The sequence below is a fragment of the Saccopteryx bilineata genome, chromosome X, assembly GCF_036850765.1.
Source record: "Saccopteryx bilineata isolate mSacBil1 chromosome X, mSacBil1_pri_phased_curated, whole genome shotgun sequence".
NCBI classification, from domain to species: domain Eukaryota; kingdom Metazoa; phylum Chordata; class Mammalia; order Chiroptera; family Emballonuridae; genus Saccopteryx; species Saccopteryx bilineata.
Window position 1 is genome coordinate 38649910 of NC_089502.1, and position 16868 is coordinate 38666777.

General features: G+C 35.9%; 1 protein-coding gene across 1 annotated transcript in view; it reads right to left on the reverse strand.

Moving 5' to 3' along the window:
• The window catches only part of ALG13 (ALG13 UDP-N-acetylglucosaminyltransferase subunit), a 75483-nt gene that overhangs the window by 52487 nt on the left and 6128 nt on the right, over positions 1-16868 (reverse strand). The window contains 1 exon segment of the mRNA XM_066250448.1: positions 15995-16091. Coding sequence (XP_066106545.1) covers positions 15995-16091 — 97 coding nt within the window.

Consider the following 16868-nt stretch of genomic DNA (forward strand, 5'->3'; position numbering starts at 1 on the left):
GAATAAAGGAAGAGAAAACTGGGAGGAGAGAAAAATATATAGAATAAAGAACAGGAAATTTAAAAAAAATTCAGAAACAGTAAGACAAAATGAGATAGAGGAAAGAGAAAGTAACACAGAGAAAGCACACAGAGATCCACACAAAAATGGTCAACTGATTTTTGACAATAGGTCACCAGTTCAAGAAAAGTTCAATAGAAAAAAGGCCCTATTTCAAAAGGTGCTGGAACAATAGACACCCATATGCAAAAGACAAAAAAAAAAAGATCATTCCCTGGCCAGGTGGCTCGTTTGGTTAGAGCATCATACTGAAGTACAGCAGTTACTGGTTCAATCTCTGGTTAGGGCACATTCAGGAACAGATTGTTGTTCCTGTCTCTCTCTCCCTTCTTCTCTCACTAAAATCAATAATAAATAAACCACAAAACTAAAAAGTGTTTTTTTTTAAAAAGGAAAATATTCTTAACCTACACCTCACACACACCTTGTACAAAAATTAACTCAAAATAGATTAAAGACCTAAATGTAGAACAAAACTTCAAAATTTTTAGAAGAAAGCATAGGAGAAAATCTTCAAGGCCTTAAGTTAGGCAGAGTTCTAAGATGTAATGTAAGAAAAAAAATGGAATTAATTAAAAACTTTTGCTCTGCAAATGACACTGTTAGAAGAATGATCATACAAGCCACACTGGAGAAAATATCTGTATATCACATATCTGATCCAAAAAATCCTTTTTTATTGAAATATATAAAGAACTCTCAAAAGTCAACAATAAAAAAAAATACAATAAAAATAATGGGCAAAGGACACCTGACCAGTGGTGGTGCAGTGGATAGAGCAGGGGTCAGGAACCTTTTTGGCTGAGAGAGCCATGAACGCCACATATTTTAAAATGTAATTCCGTGAGAGCCATACAACGACCTGTGTACGTTACGCATTATCCAATAAAAATTTGGTGTTGTCCTGGAGGACAGCTGTGATTGGCTCCAGCCACCCGCAACCATGAACATGAGCAGTAGGAAATGAATGGATTGTAATACATGAGAATGTTTTATATTTTTAACGTTATTATTTTTTTTATTAAAGATTTGTCTGCAAGCCAGATGCAGCCATCAAGAGCCACATCTGGCTCGCGAGCCATAGGTTCCCGACCCCTGGGATAGAGCATTAGCTGGAAACAGTGAGAACCCAGGTTCAAAGCCCCGAGATCACTGGCTTGAGCACGGTGTCACTTGCTCTGCTGTGGCCCCCCTCCCCGTTAAGACACACAGGAGAAAGTGATCAATGAACAACTAAGGTGCTGCAACTATGAGGTGATACTTCTCGCTTCTCTCCCTTCCTGTCTGTCTGTCCCTCTCTCAAGTGCACGCACTAAAAAAAAAGTGAGCAAAATTTTACACAATACACTGATGATACATACAATGGTTAATAAACATTTAAAAAGATGTTCAACCACTATGCTGTACACCTGAAACCAATATAATATTGAATGTCAAAAAAATTGTTTTTATGAAGAGGGCAGATAGTGAGATAAGACTCCCACCTGTACCCCGACCAGGACCAGGATCCACCCACTAACCCTCATCTGAAGCTGATACTGGAATCAACCAAGCTATCCTCAGTGCCCAGGTCTGGGGGGGGGAGGGGAGGGGAGGGGAAAGAAGCAGATGGTCGCTTCTCATGTGTACCCTAACCAGGGATCAAGCCTAGGACATCTGCATTCCAGGCTGATGCTCTATCCATTGAGACGACCAGCCAGGGCTGAATGTCAAAAAAAATTTTTAAAGATGTTCAACATGATTAGTCATTAGAAAAAATGCAAATTCAAACTACCTACACACCTTTGATGGCTATAATAAACAAAACCATCAATAGTAAAAAATGTACAAACTGGCACATAAGCAAAAGAAGCCAGATGTAGAAAGTATTATTCCAAAGATAAATGACTCCATTTATATGAAATATACCAAAAAGACAAATCCATAGAGGCGGAAAACAGATTCATGGTTGCTGGGTTTGCGGTCAAAATAGGTATTAACTGAAAACAGGCACGAATGATCTTTTTGGGGTGATAAAAATGTTCTAAAACTGATCAGTGGTGTTATCTGAGTATCTGTATATTCACTAAAAAATATTGAATTATACACTTAAAACTGGTGTTTTTTAAACAGCTTTAAAATTCACTCAAAAGAACACTTCAGTTTTAATATATATCATAACAGAGTTGTGGATTCAGCACCAGTAGATTGAGAACAATCTCATTACCCCAAAATAAAACCCCATACTTCATAACCATCAACCTCAATCTCCTTATATCCACTCACTCTAGGCAACCACTAATCTACTTTTTCTGTCTATATTATTTGACTATTCTGGACATTTCAAATAAAAGAAATCATACAATATATGGTTCTATGTAACAGGCTTCTTCCATTTAACATGAGGGTTCCAAGGTTCAGCCATGTTGTATCACGTATCAATAAGTATTTCAATTCTTTGTATAGTTAAACGTTATTTTATTTAATCATTCTTCAGTTGATGAACATTTGGATTGTTTTCACTTTTGGGCTATTATGACTAATGCTATTACAAACATTCACATGCAGGTTTTTGTCTGGACATATTTGTATTCCAGGAATGCAGTTGCTGGATCATTCAGTAAATGATGTCTGTTTGAAGAACTACCAGACTGTCTTCCACAGCAGATGCACCATTTTACATTCTTGTCAGCAGTGCATGTGGGTTCCCACTTCTCCCATCCTATTAACATTTACTGCCCATCTCAATTAGAGCCATCCTGGTGTGTGTGAAATGGTATCTCACTGTGGTTTTATTTTGCATTTCCCTGATAACTAATATTGTTGCGCACCTTTTTCGTGTGCCTATTGGCCACTGCGTATCATTAATGAAATACCACTATAACCATCTTACAATAACTAAAATGATTTTTTAAACTGGCAATACCAGCCCTGGCCAGTTTGGCTTAGTGGTAGAGCATCAGCCCAGTGTGTAGAAGTCCTGGGTTTGATTCTCAGTCAGGGTACACAGTAGAAACAACCATCTACTTCACCACCCCTCCCCTTCTCTCTCTCTTTTCTCCTCCTGCAGCCATGGCTCAATTGGTTCAAGCAAGTTGGCCCCAGGTGCTGAGGATGGCTCTGTGGCCTCACCTCTGGCGCTAAAACAGCTCAATTGCTGAGCAATGGCCCCAGATGGGCGGAACATCACTGGGTCCAGGTGCATAAGGGAGTCTACCTCTCGGCCTCTCACTTCTCACTTAATAATAAAAATAAAATAAACTGACAATACCAAGTACTGACAAGGATGCAGAGCAAATCAAACTCTCATATGTTGCTGGTGGGGATATAAAATAGAACAGCCACTCTGAAAAAAGTTTAGCAGTTTCTTATAAAATTAAACTTAAGAGTTTCCATATGACCCAGCAATCCCATTTCTGGACATCTCTACAAGAGAAATGAAAACTTAAGTTCAAACAAAAACCTGTACGTGAATGTGTACAGCAGCTTTTTTCATAATTATGATTCACCCAAAACTGGAAACAATCCAAATATCCTTCAACCAGTGAATGGACGATCTCCGGTACATCCATGTAACAGACTACTACTCAACATTAAAAACCAAAAATGGGCCCTGGCCGGTTTCCTCAGTGGTAGGGCATCGGCCTAGCATGTAGATGCCCCTGGTTCGATTCCCAGTCAGGGCACACAGGAGAAGCACCCATCTGCTTCTCCACCCTTCCCTCTCTCACTTCTCTCTCTCTCTCTCTCTTCTCCTCCTCTCCTGCAGCCACAGCTCAATTAGAGCAAGCTGGTCCAAGGTGCTGAGGATGGCTCCATGGCTTCCACTTCAGGTGCTAAAAAATGGGTCTGGTTGTAACAAAGCAAGAGCCCCAGATGGGCAGAGCATCACCCCCTAGCAAGCTTGCCAGGTGAATCCCCGTCGGGGCACATGCGGGAGTCTGTCTCTGCCTCCCTTCCTCACTAAAATAAAAAGACAAAAAACAAAAATGAAGCAGCAATACACAGATCATGTATGAATCTCAAATGCATTGTGTTAAGTGAAAGGCATTCAAAGGCTACATGCTGTATGAGACTGGGTTTATATGTCATACTGGAAAAGCAAAACTATAGGAAGGGAAAACAGATCAGTTGCTGCTGGCAGCTAGGGTTGCAGAGAAGGTCTGACTACAAAGGGATGGCAACAAGGGACATAAGGGAATTTCTGAAATGTTCTCTATTTTGATTGTGGCAGTGTAACATAATTATGGATTTGTCAAAATTTATAGAACTGTACAAGAAAAAAATGCTAATTTTGCTGTATTTAAATTTTAAAATAAATAAAACAAAAACAGTAGAAGGAACAGAATTTAGAGCTGAGCAGCTCATAAAACAGACAAGATTGCAGAGAAAAACAAGACAGAGGACTAATCCAGGAAAGCCAACACCTAACCAACAGGAGGCCCAAAAAAGAGATGAAGAAAGTATACAGGGTGATATATGATGGATGATACAAGGAAAAGTCTAGCACTGTAGGATATTATTATCTATTATTTAGATTTAAAGAGTCCATAAAGTAGCCAGAAAAATGAAAGATAAAAAAAAGATGATCAGCAATGCATGTAACATTTCTAAAGTCGGGGGTATAAAGACTCTAAAAGCTTTCAAAGAAAAAATGAGTCATACAGAAGATTACACATATGCACAGCAATAAACTTCTCAATAGAAGTGGAAGCTAGAAAAAAAGTTCCATACGTGAGGGGAAAGTATTTCAAAAGTTGAATTCTATATCACACTATCAGATGACAGAGTAGGTGTTTTCAAACATGAAAGATTAAAATAATTTATTGTACTTTCTCAGAAAGCTACTGGAGGATATTTGAAACCAAAATACAGAAGTTAAACAGAATACAAAAGGTTGCGGGCATACAGAGTCCTGGAAATAGATTCAACATGGGAGAGAAACAAAGAAATTTTCAGGATAAGGATGAAGGGGAAATTTAAGGACAACATTAAAGAGGACTAAATAGAGAAGGACCAATTCAGGAAGAGGGACAGAGAATGCCAGCACAGACATTTCAAAAAAAAAAAAAAAAAAACTTTTAAAAATAAGTGCCAGAAGTTATAGATAACCTAATGTGTTTAAACATACCAGGGTTAAGTACCTTTGTTGGAGAATTTGAGGATGTTTCTACAGAAAACTAAGGAAATTTTGTAAATAAAGTAAAATAATTTTATAGAAAAGCAAATGTAACCAATGAACACATACACGGCTCAGATGTGGTCAATATTGTACTTAATAATAATGTTAACACTGAACATCATCATCTCATAGGAACTGGTTAAACTAAACTTTTGTTTTTGCTTTTTAAATTTAAGTATTATCTATAGATACTGGAAGAGAGAAAGAGACAAAAAAGTTTCCTGTTCCCCAATAGGAAGTTGACAGATGATATTTAAAATTAAAAAATCAAAACAAGTCTGAACATATCAATTATAAAAAATTTAAAAGAGTGTAATATGGTCACCTATAGCAGGTCACCTTTTTGGGGTCACGGACCAGTTTAATATAAGAAAATATTTTCACGGGCTGGCCTTTAGGGTGAGACGGATAAATGCACAAAATAAAATTATGCTACCGGCGTAAAAACTGGTATTTTTAAATATAATTGTCGAACTTACGAGACAAGCATCAAGAGTGAGTCTTAGACGGATGTAGCAGAGGGAATCTAGTCATTTTTTTAAAAATAAAACATTGTTCATACTTAAATATAAATAAAACGGAAATAATGTAAGTTATTTATTCATTCTCTGCGGAATGGTACCAAATGGCCCACGGACCAGTACCGGTCTGCAGCCCAGGGGTTGGGGACCACTGACCTATAGGAAGTAGGATCAGAGATAGACAGGAATGGGACATAAAACTGCTCTTTCTTGTTATAAGCCTCGTGGAATGAGTTAATATGTTATTTACATACATTAACTTAAGAAATAATAATAATTAAATTTAAAAATTATTCAGGATGCAAGCAAAATAAACTGAAAAAATAAGTAGACTTTTACAACTACATGGGATCTCTTATTTTACAGATGAAAAAATTGGATTTCAAATTGTAAGACTTGTCCAAGTTTTCACACCCATTCAGTAATAGTATTAGGACTATATATTGTCTCACAAATATAAAAAGGAACTATATACTAAATAAAATATATGAAAAAAGGCCCAGAGGTGGTTAAGTGCAGGTCATTCTCCCCGAAGTACTATAATTGGGCTTGATTTAATACTGTCCTTTGAAATATCCATTGTACTTGAAATCCCAGTTGGCTATTCTCCCACAATGAACTACTCCAAGTCTGTAAACCTCTAGAACAGCGACTCTCAACTAAAGGGCTTGATAAAACACAGACTGCCCCACACTCAGATTATGCTTCAGGTCTGAGTTGGATCCCGAGAATTTACATTTCTAACAAGTTCTCAAGAGTTGCTGATACTACTCATCCAGGACCAAACTTTGAAAAGCAGTGTTTTAGAACAATGTGCTCCACATGCTATTAAGCGTTTCTAAAAAGAATTTCAAGGCCAAAATTCCAAGAACAACGCATCTATCTCTGAGGTTCACAATGCCTACTAGCAATATCAAAGGATCTAAAGAATGCTAGTTATTTGCTTAACTTTGACCTAGTCTTTCCCATGGGCAAGAAAGGTTTGGGAAAGACCAAGTCAAAGTTAAGCAGTTAGCTTATACCATTTAAGTTACTAATGGTGTTTAATACAGTATAACTACTGCTTTTATTCTCTTTTTTTTTTTTTTTTTTTTTCATTTTTCTGAAGCTTGGAAACAGGGAGAGACAGTCAGACAGACTCCCGCATGCGCCCGACCGGGATCCACCCGGCACGCCCCTGGTCACGCCCACCAGGGGCGATGCTCTGCCCACCAGGGGGCGATGCTCTGCCCATCCTGGGCGTCGCCATGTTGCGACCAGAGCCACTCTAGCGCCTGAGGCAGAGGCCACAGAGCCATCCCCAGCGCCCGGGCCATCTTTGCTCCAGTGGAGCCCTGGCTGCGGGAGGGGAAGAGAGAGACAGAGAGGAAAGCGCGGCGGAGGGGTGGAGAAGCAAATGGGCGCTTCTCCTGTGTGCCCTGGCCGGGAATCAAACCTGGGTCCTCCGCACGCTAGGCCGACGCTCTACCGCTGAGCCAACCGGCCAGGGCCCTAACTACTGCTTTTAAATTGTCTCAATGTTTGACAAATGTTGCTCTAAAACTTTGTGACATATACCTAAAGTTGTTAGGATGACATAAGACACTGAATATCAAGTGCATAAGTACTTAATTAAGTATTGACTGATGTTAGGCAAATAAAGGAGTTCACTCAATTACACTCTGGTAAAAACAACAACAACAAAAAAAAACCAGAAAAATTTCGTATAAATTCTACTAGAAAGCAAACCAAAGTTCAAATATAGCTCCCCAGAAAAATTTTCACCAACCCAGATAGAGTTCCTCCCTTCAACACCTGAAAATAATAAGAAAAATGATTGCCCTAAAGACTTCTTAGGCACTGTACTCTGGATACCAACTAAAATAAAACAAATTGAGGAAAACCAAAATAACTTAAAATAATTATATTATGTGAGCTGTCAGGAAACTGATGTGCTTTAATTTTATAATTACTACTTTTATATTTTAATCTAATTTGAAAATGTGATTTGTTGTTTTAATTGCTAGAATTGTCTGTTCTTTCACTGATCCAATCAGGAAATTCCTTGTAGTACAAGACATGAATATGTTAATAATTCTAAGATAACTATACCCTAAAGTATTTCTAATCTTATATTTGAATTATATGTAGGTAATTCCTATATAATTCTAATTCTAATATTTTAATTCTAAAATTATTCTTATGTTTCAACCAATTAAATGATGTACATGCCTGAATTTTTTAAGTATACATTACCTATAACATATATAATTGTAAACGTATGCTTTTACATGATGCTTTCTGAGTTATCTTAGAGTCTGAGAGGCAGTATGGTACCATAAAAATATAATGAATTTGGTTGTGCCACTTTAATCTCTGAGTCAGTTTCCTCACCTGTAAAATAGAGATGGGCTGCATGATCTCTAAGCTTTCTTTAAGGTTTAAGGAACTGTGTGATTCCCTAATTCGATGGTGACAAACAGATTTGTCCTCTTCAGTTAGTCAAATTTTGATCAAATTTATGATCAAAATTAACCATAAAAATAGCTTTTAGGGGGATTAACCTATTATTATCCTGGCAAATTGTGGGGTTGACAAACCCACACAAAAGTGAATAAACGTAAACGAATGAAATATATAGACCTAGACTTTTAGATGAAAAAGTTTTTAACTATGTATGGTGATAGATGTTAACTAAACTTACTGTGATCTTTTTTTGCAATATATACATATATCAAATCATTATGTTGTATATACCTTAAACTTATACAATGTTATACGTTAATATCTAAACAGAACTGGAAGAAATAAAGATAATACATGTATATAACAATGTATAACAAAAACTACTAAAAAGGCAATCAGTATTAAGAAAATTAATACTAAATCATTTATTTCTATTATTTTTAACACCAAGTAACTGGAGGTTAATTGGGGGAATAGCTCAAATCTAAAGAATCACTTTTTTAAGGTCTTTCATTACTTAAAAATATAAACTTAAAAAAAAAACATTTTAACAGAACCCTGGAACTAGAAACCATCACTCTTTTCATGGTAGACATTTAAATAGAATTAGCAAAGCAGAATTTATGCAGGAAGAGAAAATATTGGTTCTAAAAATTTGGTCACAGGGCCCTATCTAACCTCCTCAAGTTTTAGGAAGGAGATAATAAAGACAAGAAAAAGAATTTCCCAGATCAGTGATCCTTGTTCAGATATGAAAAACTGAAGAAACCTCACCAAGAACCACTTGCTTTCCTTTCCTTCTCTTCCTTTCTTCAACCTGAAACAGTCTAATACAGATTAGAAAAAAAGAAAAATAGCATTGTGCTTTAAAATATATCATACTGGCACAGAAATACTGAGGGTTGTTTCTTGATTTAAGATACTTGCAGTATCTGTCTAATCAATCTATAGACAGGGGATTGAGGGAAGGTAAAGACCAATGCACTGTTTTCCGTTTTGATGCACTGGAAATACCCATTCATTTAAATCTCTAAATAAACTTTAAATCTCTAACTATAACCCCTGCTAGAGACTGAATATGAAATCAAATATAAAATCCAATAAAGGCTTTGATTTCTGTAACATTTATATCCATATACTTTGAATTCTAGGAAAGTATCTCTAAGCCTCTTCCTACTTCTTAAAACAAAAACTCTAACCAAGAGAAAAATGTATTATTTCAATAACATTTATTATTGCCAAACATGCCACACAATTGGTTTTGCCTTAGAAGTTACCTATGTCAGAAGTTTTCCCTATGGGGAAAGTTAATTTTATAAATTCACAAATGGGAAAACTGAGAACTGGAATGGTTAGGCTGAGGATCTTTTTCATTCCTGTATTTGAAGAGTATATCCACCTACTTCACACTAGTATGTAAACACACCCTGTTATGAAAGGAGAAATGACCAGTAAAAAGATGCAATATATGGCTCTCACAGACGTCACTCCAACAGTAGCTATCAGTTCAGCAAATACTTCAGAAGCACATTTGACAGTAAATGAGCTACTTACATGTATTGTGTAACCAAATAAATAGCCTAATGTAGTATACCCTAAATTAATCCCTACAAATGAAAAGAAAAATCCACTTAGTTCCTTTTATTAACTGGAAACAGTGCTACACAAGACAGAATGGTTTACAGATGATGAGTTAATAGTCTAAGAGTATTAAGGCTATGACCAGGCGGTGGCACAGTGGATAGAGCATTGCCTGGGACAATAAGGACCCAGGTTGAAAACACCAGGATTGCCAGCTTGAGCATAGGATCATAGGCAAGACTCCATGGACACTGACTTGAGCAAGGGGTCACTGGCTCAGCTGGAGCCCCCATGGTCAAAGCACATACGAGAAAGCAATCAATGAACAACTAAAGTGCCACAACAATTCTCCCTTCCTGTCTGTCTGTCTCTCAAAAAAAAGTATTAAGGCTAGTTTCAAAACATGTTATTTGGTATGTTTTAAACTTAAGTAAAGTTTCTAATTTGTTAAAAAAAAATGGGAATTACTAAATTCAGATTTATTTAATTAGAGGGCTTAATTGTTAAAAAGTCTAGCAGTTATCACCAGAATATGAACGAACAATGACATAGGAATAAAGTCACTGAAGTTGGCCTCAGTCTAGGGACTTTTAACTTCAGGCCTCAAGGTATCTATAAACTCCGATATTCACAGCAAGATGTGTATAGGTGTGAGCAGGGAGAGAAGCAAGTTTGAAATATTTTTAAGAATCTTGGAGAGCAGGACAGTAGCCATAAAAATAAAATAATGACAGAGTAACAATCAATTAAAAAATTATAGTAAGGATGTAAACATTTCTAAAGACAATACCGATTTAGAAGTGAAATACCAATAGAGGTATGTAATGGTATAAAAGTACCTCAAAATATTTTTCGAGAATATTAAAAAAGTATATGTGCTACATTCCTGTTTGAAGCTACCTAAGAGTGCTTTTCCTGTTTTGTTGTTTTTTTTGTCTAGCCAACTACAATATGTATACGAATTAAAAAGAACTATCCAACATAAAGATTGTACTAGAATATTCATGTAAGAATTAACCATATAACAAGGCCTTAAATTGGTGTTTATCCTAAACCTTTCTCCATGTAATCTTTCACTGGAAAACATTATAGATACTGCTATTGATAAATCTCTAACTTATATTTTACCGAAAATTCTCAATAGGTACCATTACCTGACAGACCCTTAAATACCACTAGGATATTACATAAGCTCAGAACTGCAGTTTTAGATGCAATTCTTATAAAAGCTTGATCCTACAAATTTCACTATACAACATGGTTACATCTTCCTTCTCAACAAGAGACATACTAGATACTGTGTAGTCAAAAACAGTATGAAATGAATGCGTACAAAATAACTGTTTCTGAGGACCAATACCTAATCCTAAATAAGGTAAGAGAAAACAGTACTAAGTTACTGAAGTACATTTATCGCTTATGGAAAACCTACTGTTTTTCAGGCAAAGAACTTAAGAATGAGGTCTTCTTCACCTTTACTGTAAGAGTTCCTCTATAGTAGGAATCATATCCCCTGATAATAAAAAGATTCTTATTATGCATTTGTTAAAAGAGTATATTAATAAATGAATGGGCTTGAACTATTTAGGAAGTAAAGGTAAGAGTATCTGGTTGCCAAGAATATAAAAAGGGTTGGATATATGAAACAGTGCCACCATTAATAGAGATAATGACCACAGAAAAATGAAAAGGAGAAATATGACTTCAGTCTGGGGCTCATCGAGTTCAAGGTGCTTAGAGAATTGACAGACATGACCAGTAAGTAACTGGAAATACCATTCAGGAGCTCAAATCAGAGTTGGAGGATAAAGCTAGTGGGAGTCAACAGTAGAAGCTCTAGGAGAGATGAAAATACCAAGAAAAACTTATAAAGGAGACCAAAAATAGAATCTAAAACACAATTATTTAAAGAAAAAAAAGAGCTAGTCAATAAATTGCAACTAAGTAAACCAACTGGGGGCTTCTCCACATGGATTCTGAGTAGAAATCAATATGCTTTTAAATAGCAACATAAAAACTGAAAACAGGTTATATACCTGATAGCTTGTATCCACAACTTAAATTTCTTGAAACATTCCCAGTTTCAAATATGCCATCCTCCTGTTCCCATAAATGATGGAAATACACTGGAATTCACTAATTGTACAGGCGAAAACTGATTATTAGTACTTAGCTATCAAAACTACTCATTCCAGGCCCTGGCCGGTTGGCTCAGTGGTAGAATGTCAGCCTGGCGTGCAGTCCTGGGTCCAACTCCCGGCCAGGGCACACAGGAGAAGCACCCATCTGCTTCTCCACCCCACCCCCTCTCCTTCCTCTCTATCTCTCTGTTCCCCTACCGCAGCCGAGGCTCCATTGGAGCAAAGATGGCCTGGGCACTGAGGATGGCTCCATGGCCTTGCTTCAGGCGCTAGAATGGCTCTGGTCACAACAGAGCAGCGCCCCAGATGGGCAGAGCATCGCTCCCTGGTGGGCATGCCGGGTGGATCCCGGTCGGGCGCATGTGGGAGTCTGACTGCTTCTCTGTTTCCAACTTCAGAAAAATACAAAAAACAAAACAAACAAACAAACAAAAAAAAACACAAAAAAAACTACTCATTCCAAAGCATTCCCAAAACACTATTTCAAATACTCTTCCCTTATATCTCATTTCTTAAACTGTATACGGATTTTTGGTCATCTCTGAAAATTTTACATTTTGAACAAATCAGTGGGATTAAGTGCTTATACCATAATAAAAGACCAAGAAAATACTTCCATTACTGCTAGTCATTCCTAATATCTAATCTTGGAAAACTTTCTCAAAACATCAAATAAGTAGTACATATTTTTATATTGCCCTTTGTGCATATATGATTTTGCTCTAAGGTATCTAAAATCAGATACCCGGCAGCACTTTCAGATGACTTCTAAATGTTCCAGAGTCCCACATCAAGTTCATCAGTTGTACTCTTACCTACCACCAAATCCTTCTAGCTCTTTCCTTTCCTCCCAAATTATAAGCACACAGTAATATAAAATCCTTACTTCCCAAGGTCATCCCCTTCCTCACATAAATTTTCATCTACTCCAACATAAACTTTCTGTTATCCACATATGAACCTACCTACAATGTGAATTTCTCAAAATACTTTCTCGTTTACTACCTAATTCATGGAAATTTAAATACCTCTAACAGAAAACCACTCAAGACACTGCATTTCACTGATTTCAACCTGAAGCCATGTCATGTAATAAAACTAAATTTCACTTTTTTGAACAAATATTTTAATAGGATTTTGACTACCATTATTTTTTCTCATCAGGATCAATAAGATATAAACTTGGTAATTAAGATAAATTAATTTCCTCATCAGTAAAATGAGTTTCACTTCAATTATTTTTTGGAGGGGGAGACAGAAAAAGGGACAGACAGTGACAGACGTGCTGGAAGAGAGATAAGAAGTGTGACTTCTTCATTGCAGCACCTTAATTGTTCATTGACTGCTTTATGTGCCTTAACTAGGGGCTCCAGCCAAGCCAGTGACCCTTGATGAAGCCAGTGACCTTGTGCTCAAGCCAGCAACCTTTGAGCTCAAGCCAGGGTCCTAAGCATCCCAGGCCAACACTCTAGCCACTGCCTGCTCAGGTTCACTAGGTATTTTTAAAATACTCTTCCAACTCCAAAAATCCACAATTCTTTGTATTAATGTTTCCATTCATTCAATCTAGTATTAATTCTACCCATGGCATTTTGTTAGATTCCAAAAACTTAAGAATCACAGGTTTCTAATTCTGAATTGTGTCATTTACCAAAGGAAAACTCAAACATGAAACTATTACTAAAATAAACAACTTCTGGAAATGTTCAAAACTTTCTTTGGAAAGGAATTAAACTAAATACTAGGAAAACAAATATAAAGAAATAAAAAGCTTACAACATGTTATGTTATGGTAGAAAAAGAACACAGGAGTGGGACTCAAGTTGCTGCTTCCAGTGGCAGTCTTGCCCAAGGCTGTTACTTCTAACAAGTCCTAACCTCTGGTCTTCCTCATCTGAGTAAATAATGGCATTGGACTAGATGACCTAGAGTATTCCTGCCCCATCAAAATTATTCTAAGATATCCTTTAATTTTTAAGACTGATGCACTACCTAACCTGCTAATGAGATACTTGATATCCTTAGATTTTTAAACCCCACATTTAGTCAAAAGATGTCACTAGACACAACTGACACTATTGGCTTAAGACTCTGCTAAATGAAATACTGGGATTTTGTTTTCTAGTAGGAAAGCAGCAGAGAATTTGGTTCTATACTGTTTTCTAGTTGTCTGAAGTTTAAACAGACCTTTTCATTTGTCTGATTCTCTATGGTTAGTCCTTTATGATATAAAATGGCTGAAGACTGAGCGATCAACATACATTTTAAGCCACAGGTTTTCTCAAAATAGAAGACCAATTAAGCCCTGGCCAGATAGCTCGGTTGGTCCGAGCACCATCTGGAAGTACACAGGTTGCCAGTTCGATCCTTGATCAGGGCACATACAGGAACAGATCAATGTTTTGTCTGTCCTCACTCTCCCTTTTTCTCTCTAATTGTGACATTTACCAAGACAATTCAAAAAAAAACACACAAAAGACCCAGAAAAGTCAAATTATCTCCATAGGTTTAAATAAGGCCTTTCCTACGACATTAGTATTAACATTAATATACAATTATGATTATGGTGCTGTGAATTCTCAACTGTGTAGATAGATTACTCACTTTTTAGATTCTCAGCAAAAATTTTAATCCAAGTTGGCTTCTTCCTGCTAACCAGAGTACTTCTTAGCCACCACCTTTTACCATCAGTAAGAATTTACTTTAATATTAGCCTAAGTAAAACACAACCAAGAAAATAACTACAAAAACATATAAGGTATCCCAAGTAAAATGTTTCAAATATTCAACATTTTGGGATAATGAAATGGAAAGCAGGTCTTTACAGTGAAAGCTCTATTTTTATTGATGAACTATATCAGAACTTTCTACCAGAAAACTAGGAACACATAAGGATAATCTAGTTTATTTTACAGGTCTTAAGACCACTTACACTAATCAGAACTTGGGGAAAGTTGCTTTACAGTTGTTCATCTGAAAAATAGTAAATAACACAATAAACCATTTCCTGTATTTTACTTTTGCCGCACCCTGTATATCTTGAGTTATGTGAATTGTAAAACCATGTAGTTAGCCATTATGCATATCAGATCACTTGTTCATTTGTAACTAATTTTATAAGTACACAAATTACAAATTCCTCTATGATGTTACAGTGTTTCAGTAGCACTGAAAGGTTTCTTTAAAAAAAAGAAAGAAAAAGCGAATCCTATTGGCTTAAGTCCTTTTGGTTTATAGTTTTCAAACCAGTCAGGTTCTGACACTGGATAAGATTATTTTGTTACTGTATTTATATATTTTAGAGGAAAAAAGTGAACACACGCACACCACTCTAATCTTCAGGATAAAGTTGTTCCTCCAAGTACAACGGACAAATTGACTTGATAGTTCATTTTTAGATAAATTTTGAGCATTTTATTTCACAAGACATAACCCATTATTTTTTTTAAAATTTGGTTCCTTAGATTCTGAAGCTAAAGGTGCTGACTTTCAGAATCTTTTTATAAGTTTGTTAGTGTTTCATTTTCTTATATTTGGAGAAAAAGCTAACTAATTTTGACATTATATCGAAGTTTTCAATTTTAATTTTTATATATATAATTCCAATTCCATTTGGGATTCTAGGACAAAATTGATGAATGTTCATTTACTACATATTTCTAATACTAAGAAATGAAGATTGAGGAAAATCTAATAAATGTACTAAAGCGCAATTATTATTTGAACCCAAATGCTAATATTCACACCATAAAATTTTCTATCATTCTGCCTGACCTGTGGTGGTACAGTGGAAAAAACATCAACCTGGAATGCTGAGGTTGCCGGTTCAAAACCCTGGGCTTGCCTGGTCAAGGCACATACAAGAAGCAACTATGAGTTGATGCTTCTCTCTCTCCACTCTAAAAATCAATAAATAAAATCTTTAAAAATATTTTCTAACATTCTACAGATGTAGGAAGTTTATTACTTTATATAATTCAGCAAATATATATTATGTATTTAATTTGATTTAACCACATTTCATAAGTTGGATTGGGGGAGAGGTTAAAGTATTGAGAGTTTAGTGTTTATTTTTGTAATCCAACAACTTTATCCAAAAATGCAGAAAATTTTTCTGGCTGGCCAGGAGGAAAACATTTCAGTGTTGATAAGTCCATTGACTGTAACAGCCCAGGAAGCGTGCTAAAACAAAAGAAGAAAAAATTAGGTAAAATGGGAGAAAATTCCAGAATTCATCTGCTGTCCATTTGATGACTGATTCTAACTTCCAAGAATACTGTGAAGCTTCTCAAACTACACATGTGAATTTTAGTGTATTTTAATATTTTAAGTATACATATTAAGAGTAAAGCAATATAGAGTTGTGCATACCAATATCAATTCAAAAAATACTTTATCTCTTATGTCAGCTGATACAGTTCAGAAATGTTTCATGAAAGATGTGGTCACATGGCTTTGGAACACTTCTCAGGACTGAGCAGGTACAAACTGAAGCAAAATTAACTTATGAGAAAACAATGAATGAAACCAAAGCACAGCTGCCAGAGAAAAACAGTAAGCGGCGGAGACTACTAAGGTCATGCATGAAGATTGTGAAATAACGTTTTTTGCTGGTAATTTACTATCATAAATCCGATGTAAATTAACCAATGTACAATCACCATGCATTTTGAAAATAAGGTTCCAAATCATAAAACTATTACTTTAGGAATATAATTAATCCAGCCACTTAAACTAGAACAGACATACAACCATCCAGCCTAGATTTAGGGCAAATATATGATATATCTAAAATGAAAACACAATCAATTATTGATTCTTATAGCATTCATGTGTGTGACTTTCTTGAAATATAAGAAAGAAAAGACTTCTAAAATTTTAATATATTGATAAGTTAAGAGACTTGTACAGCTTCCTTTTCTGCCTGAATAAAGTTAGGATGTGTTTATGAAATCAGTG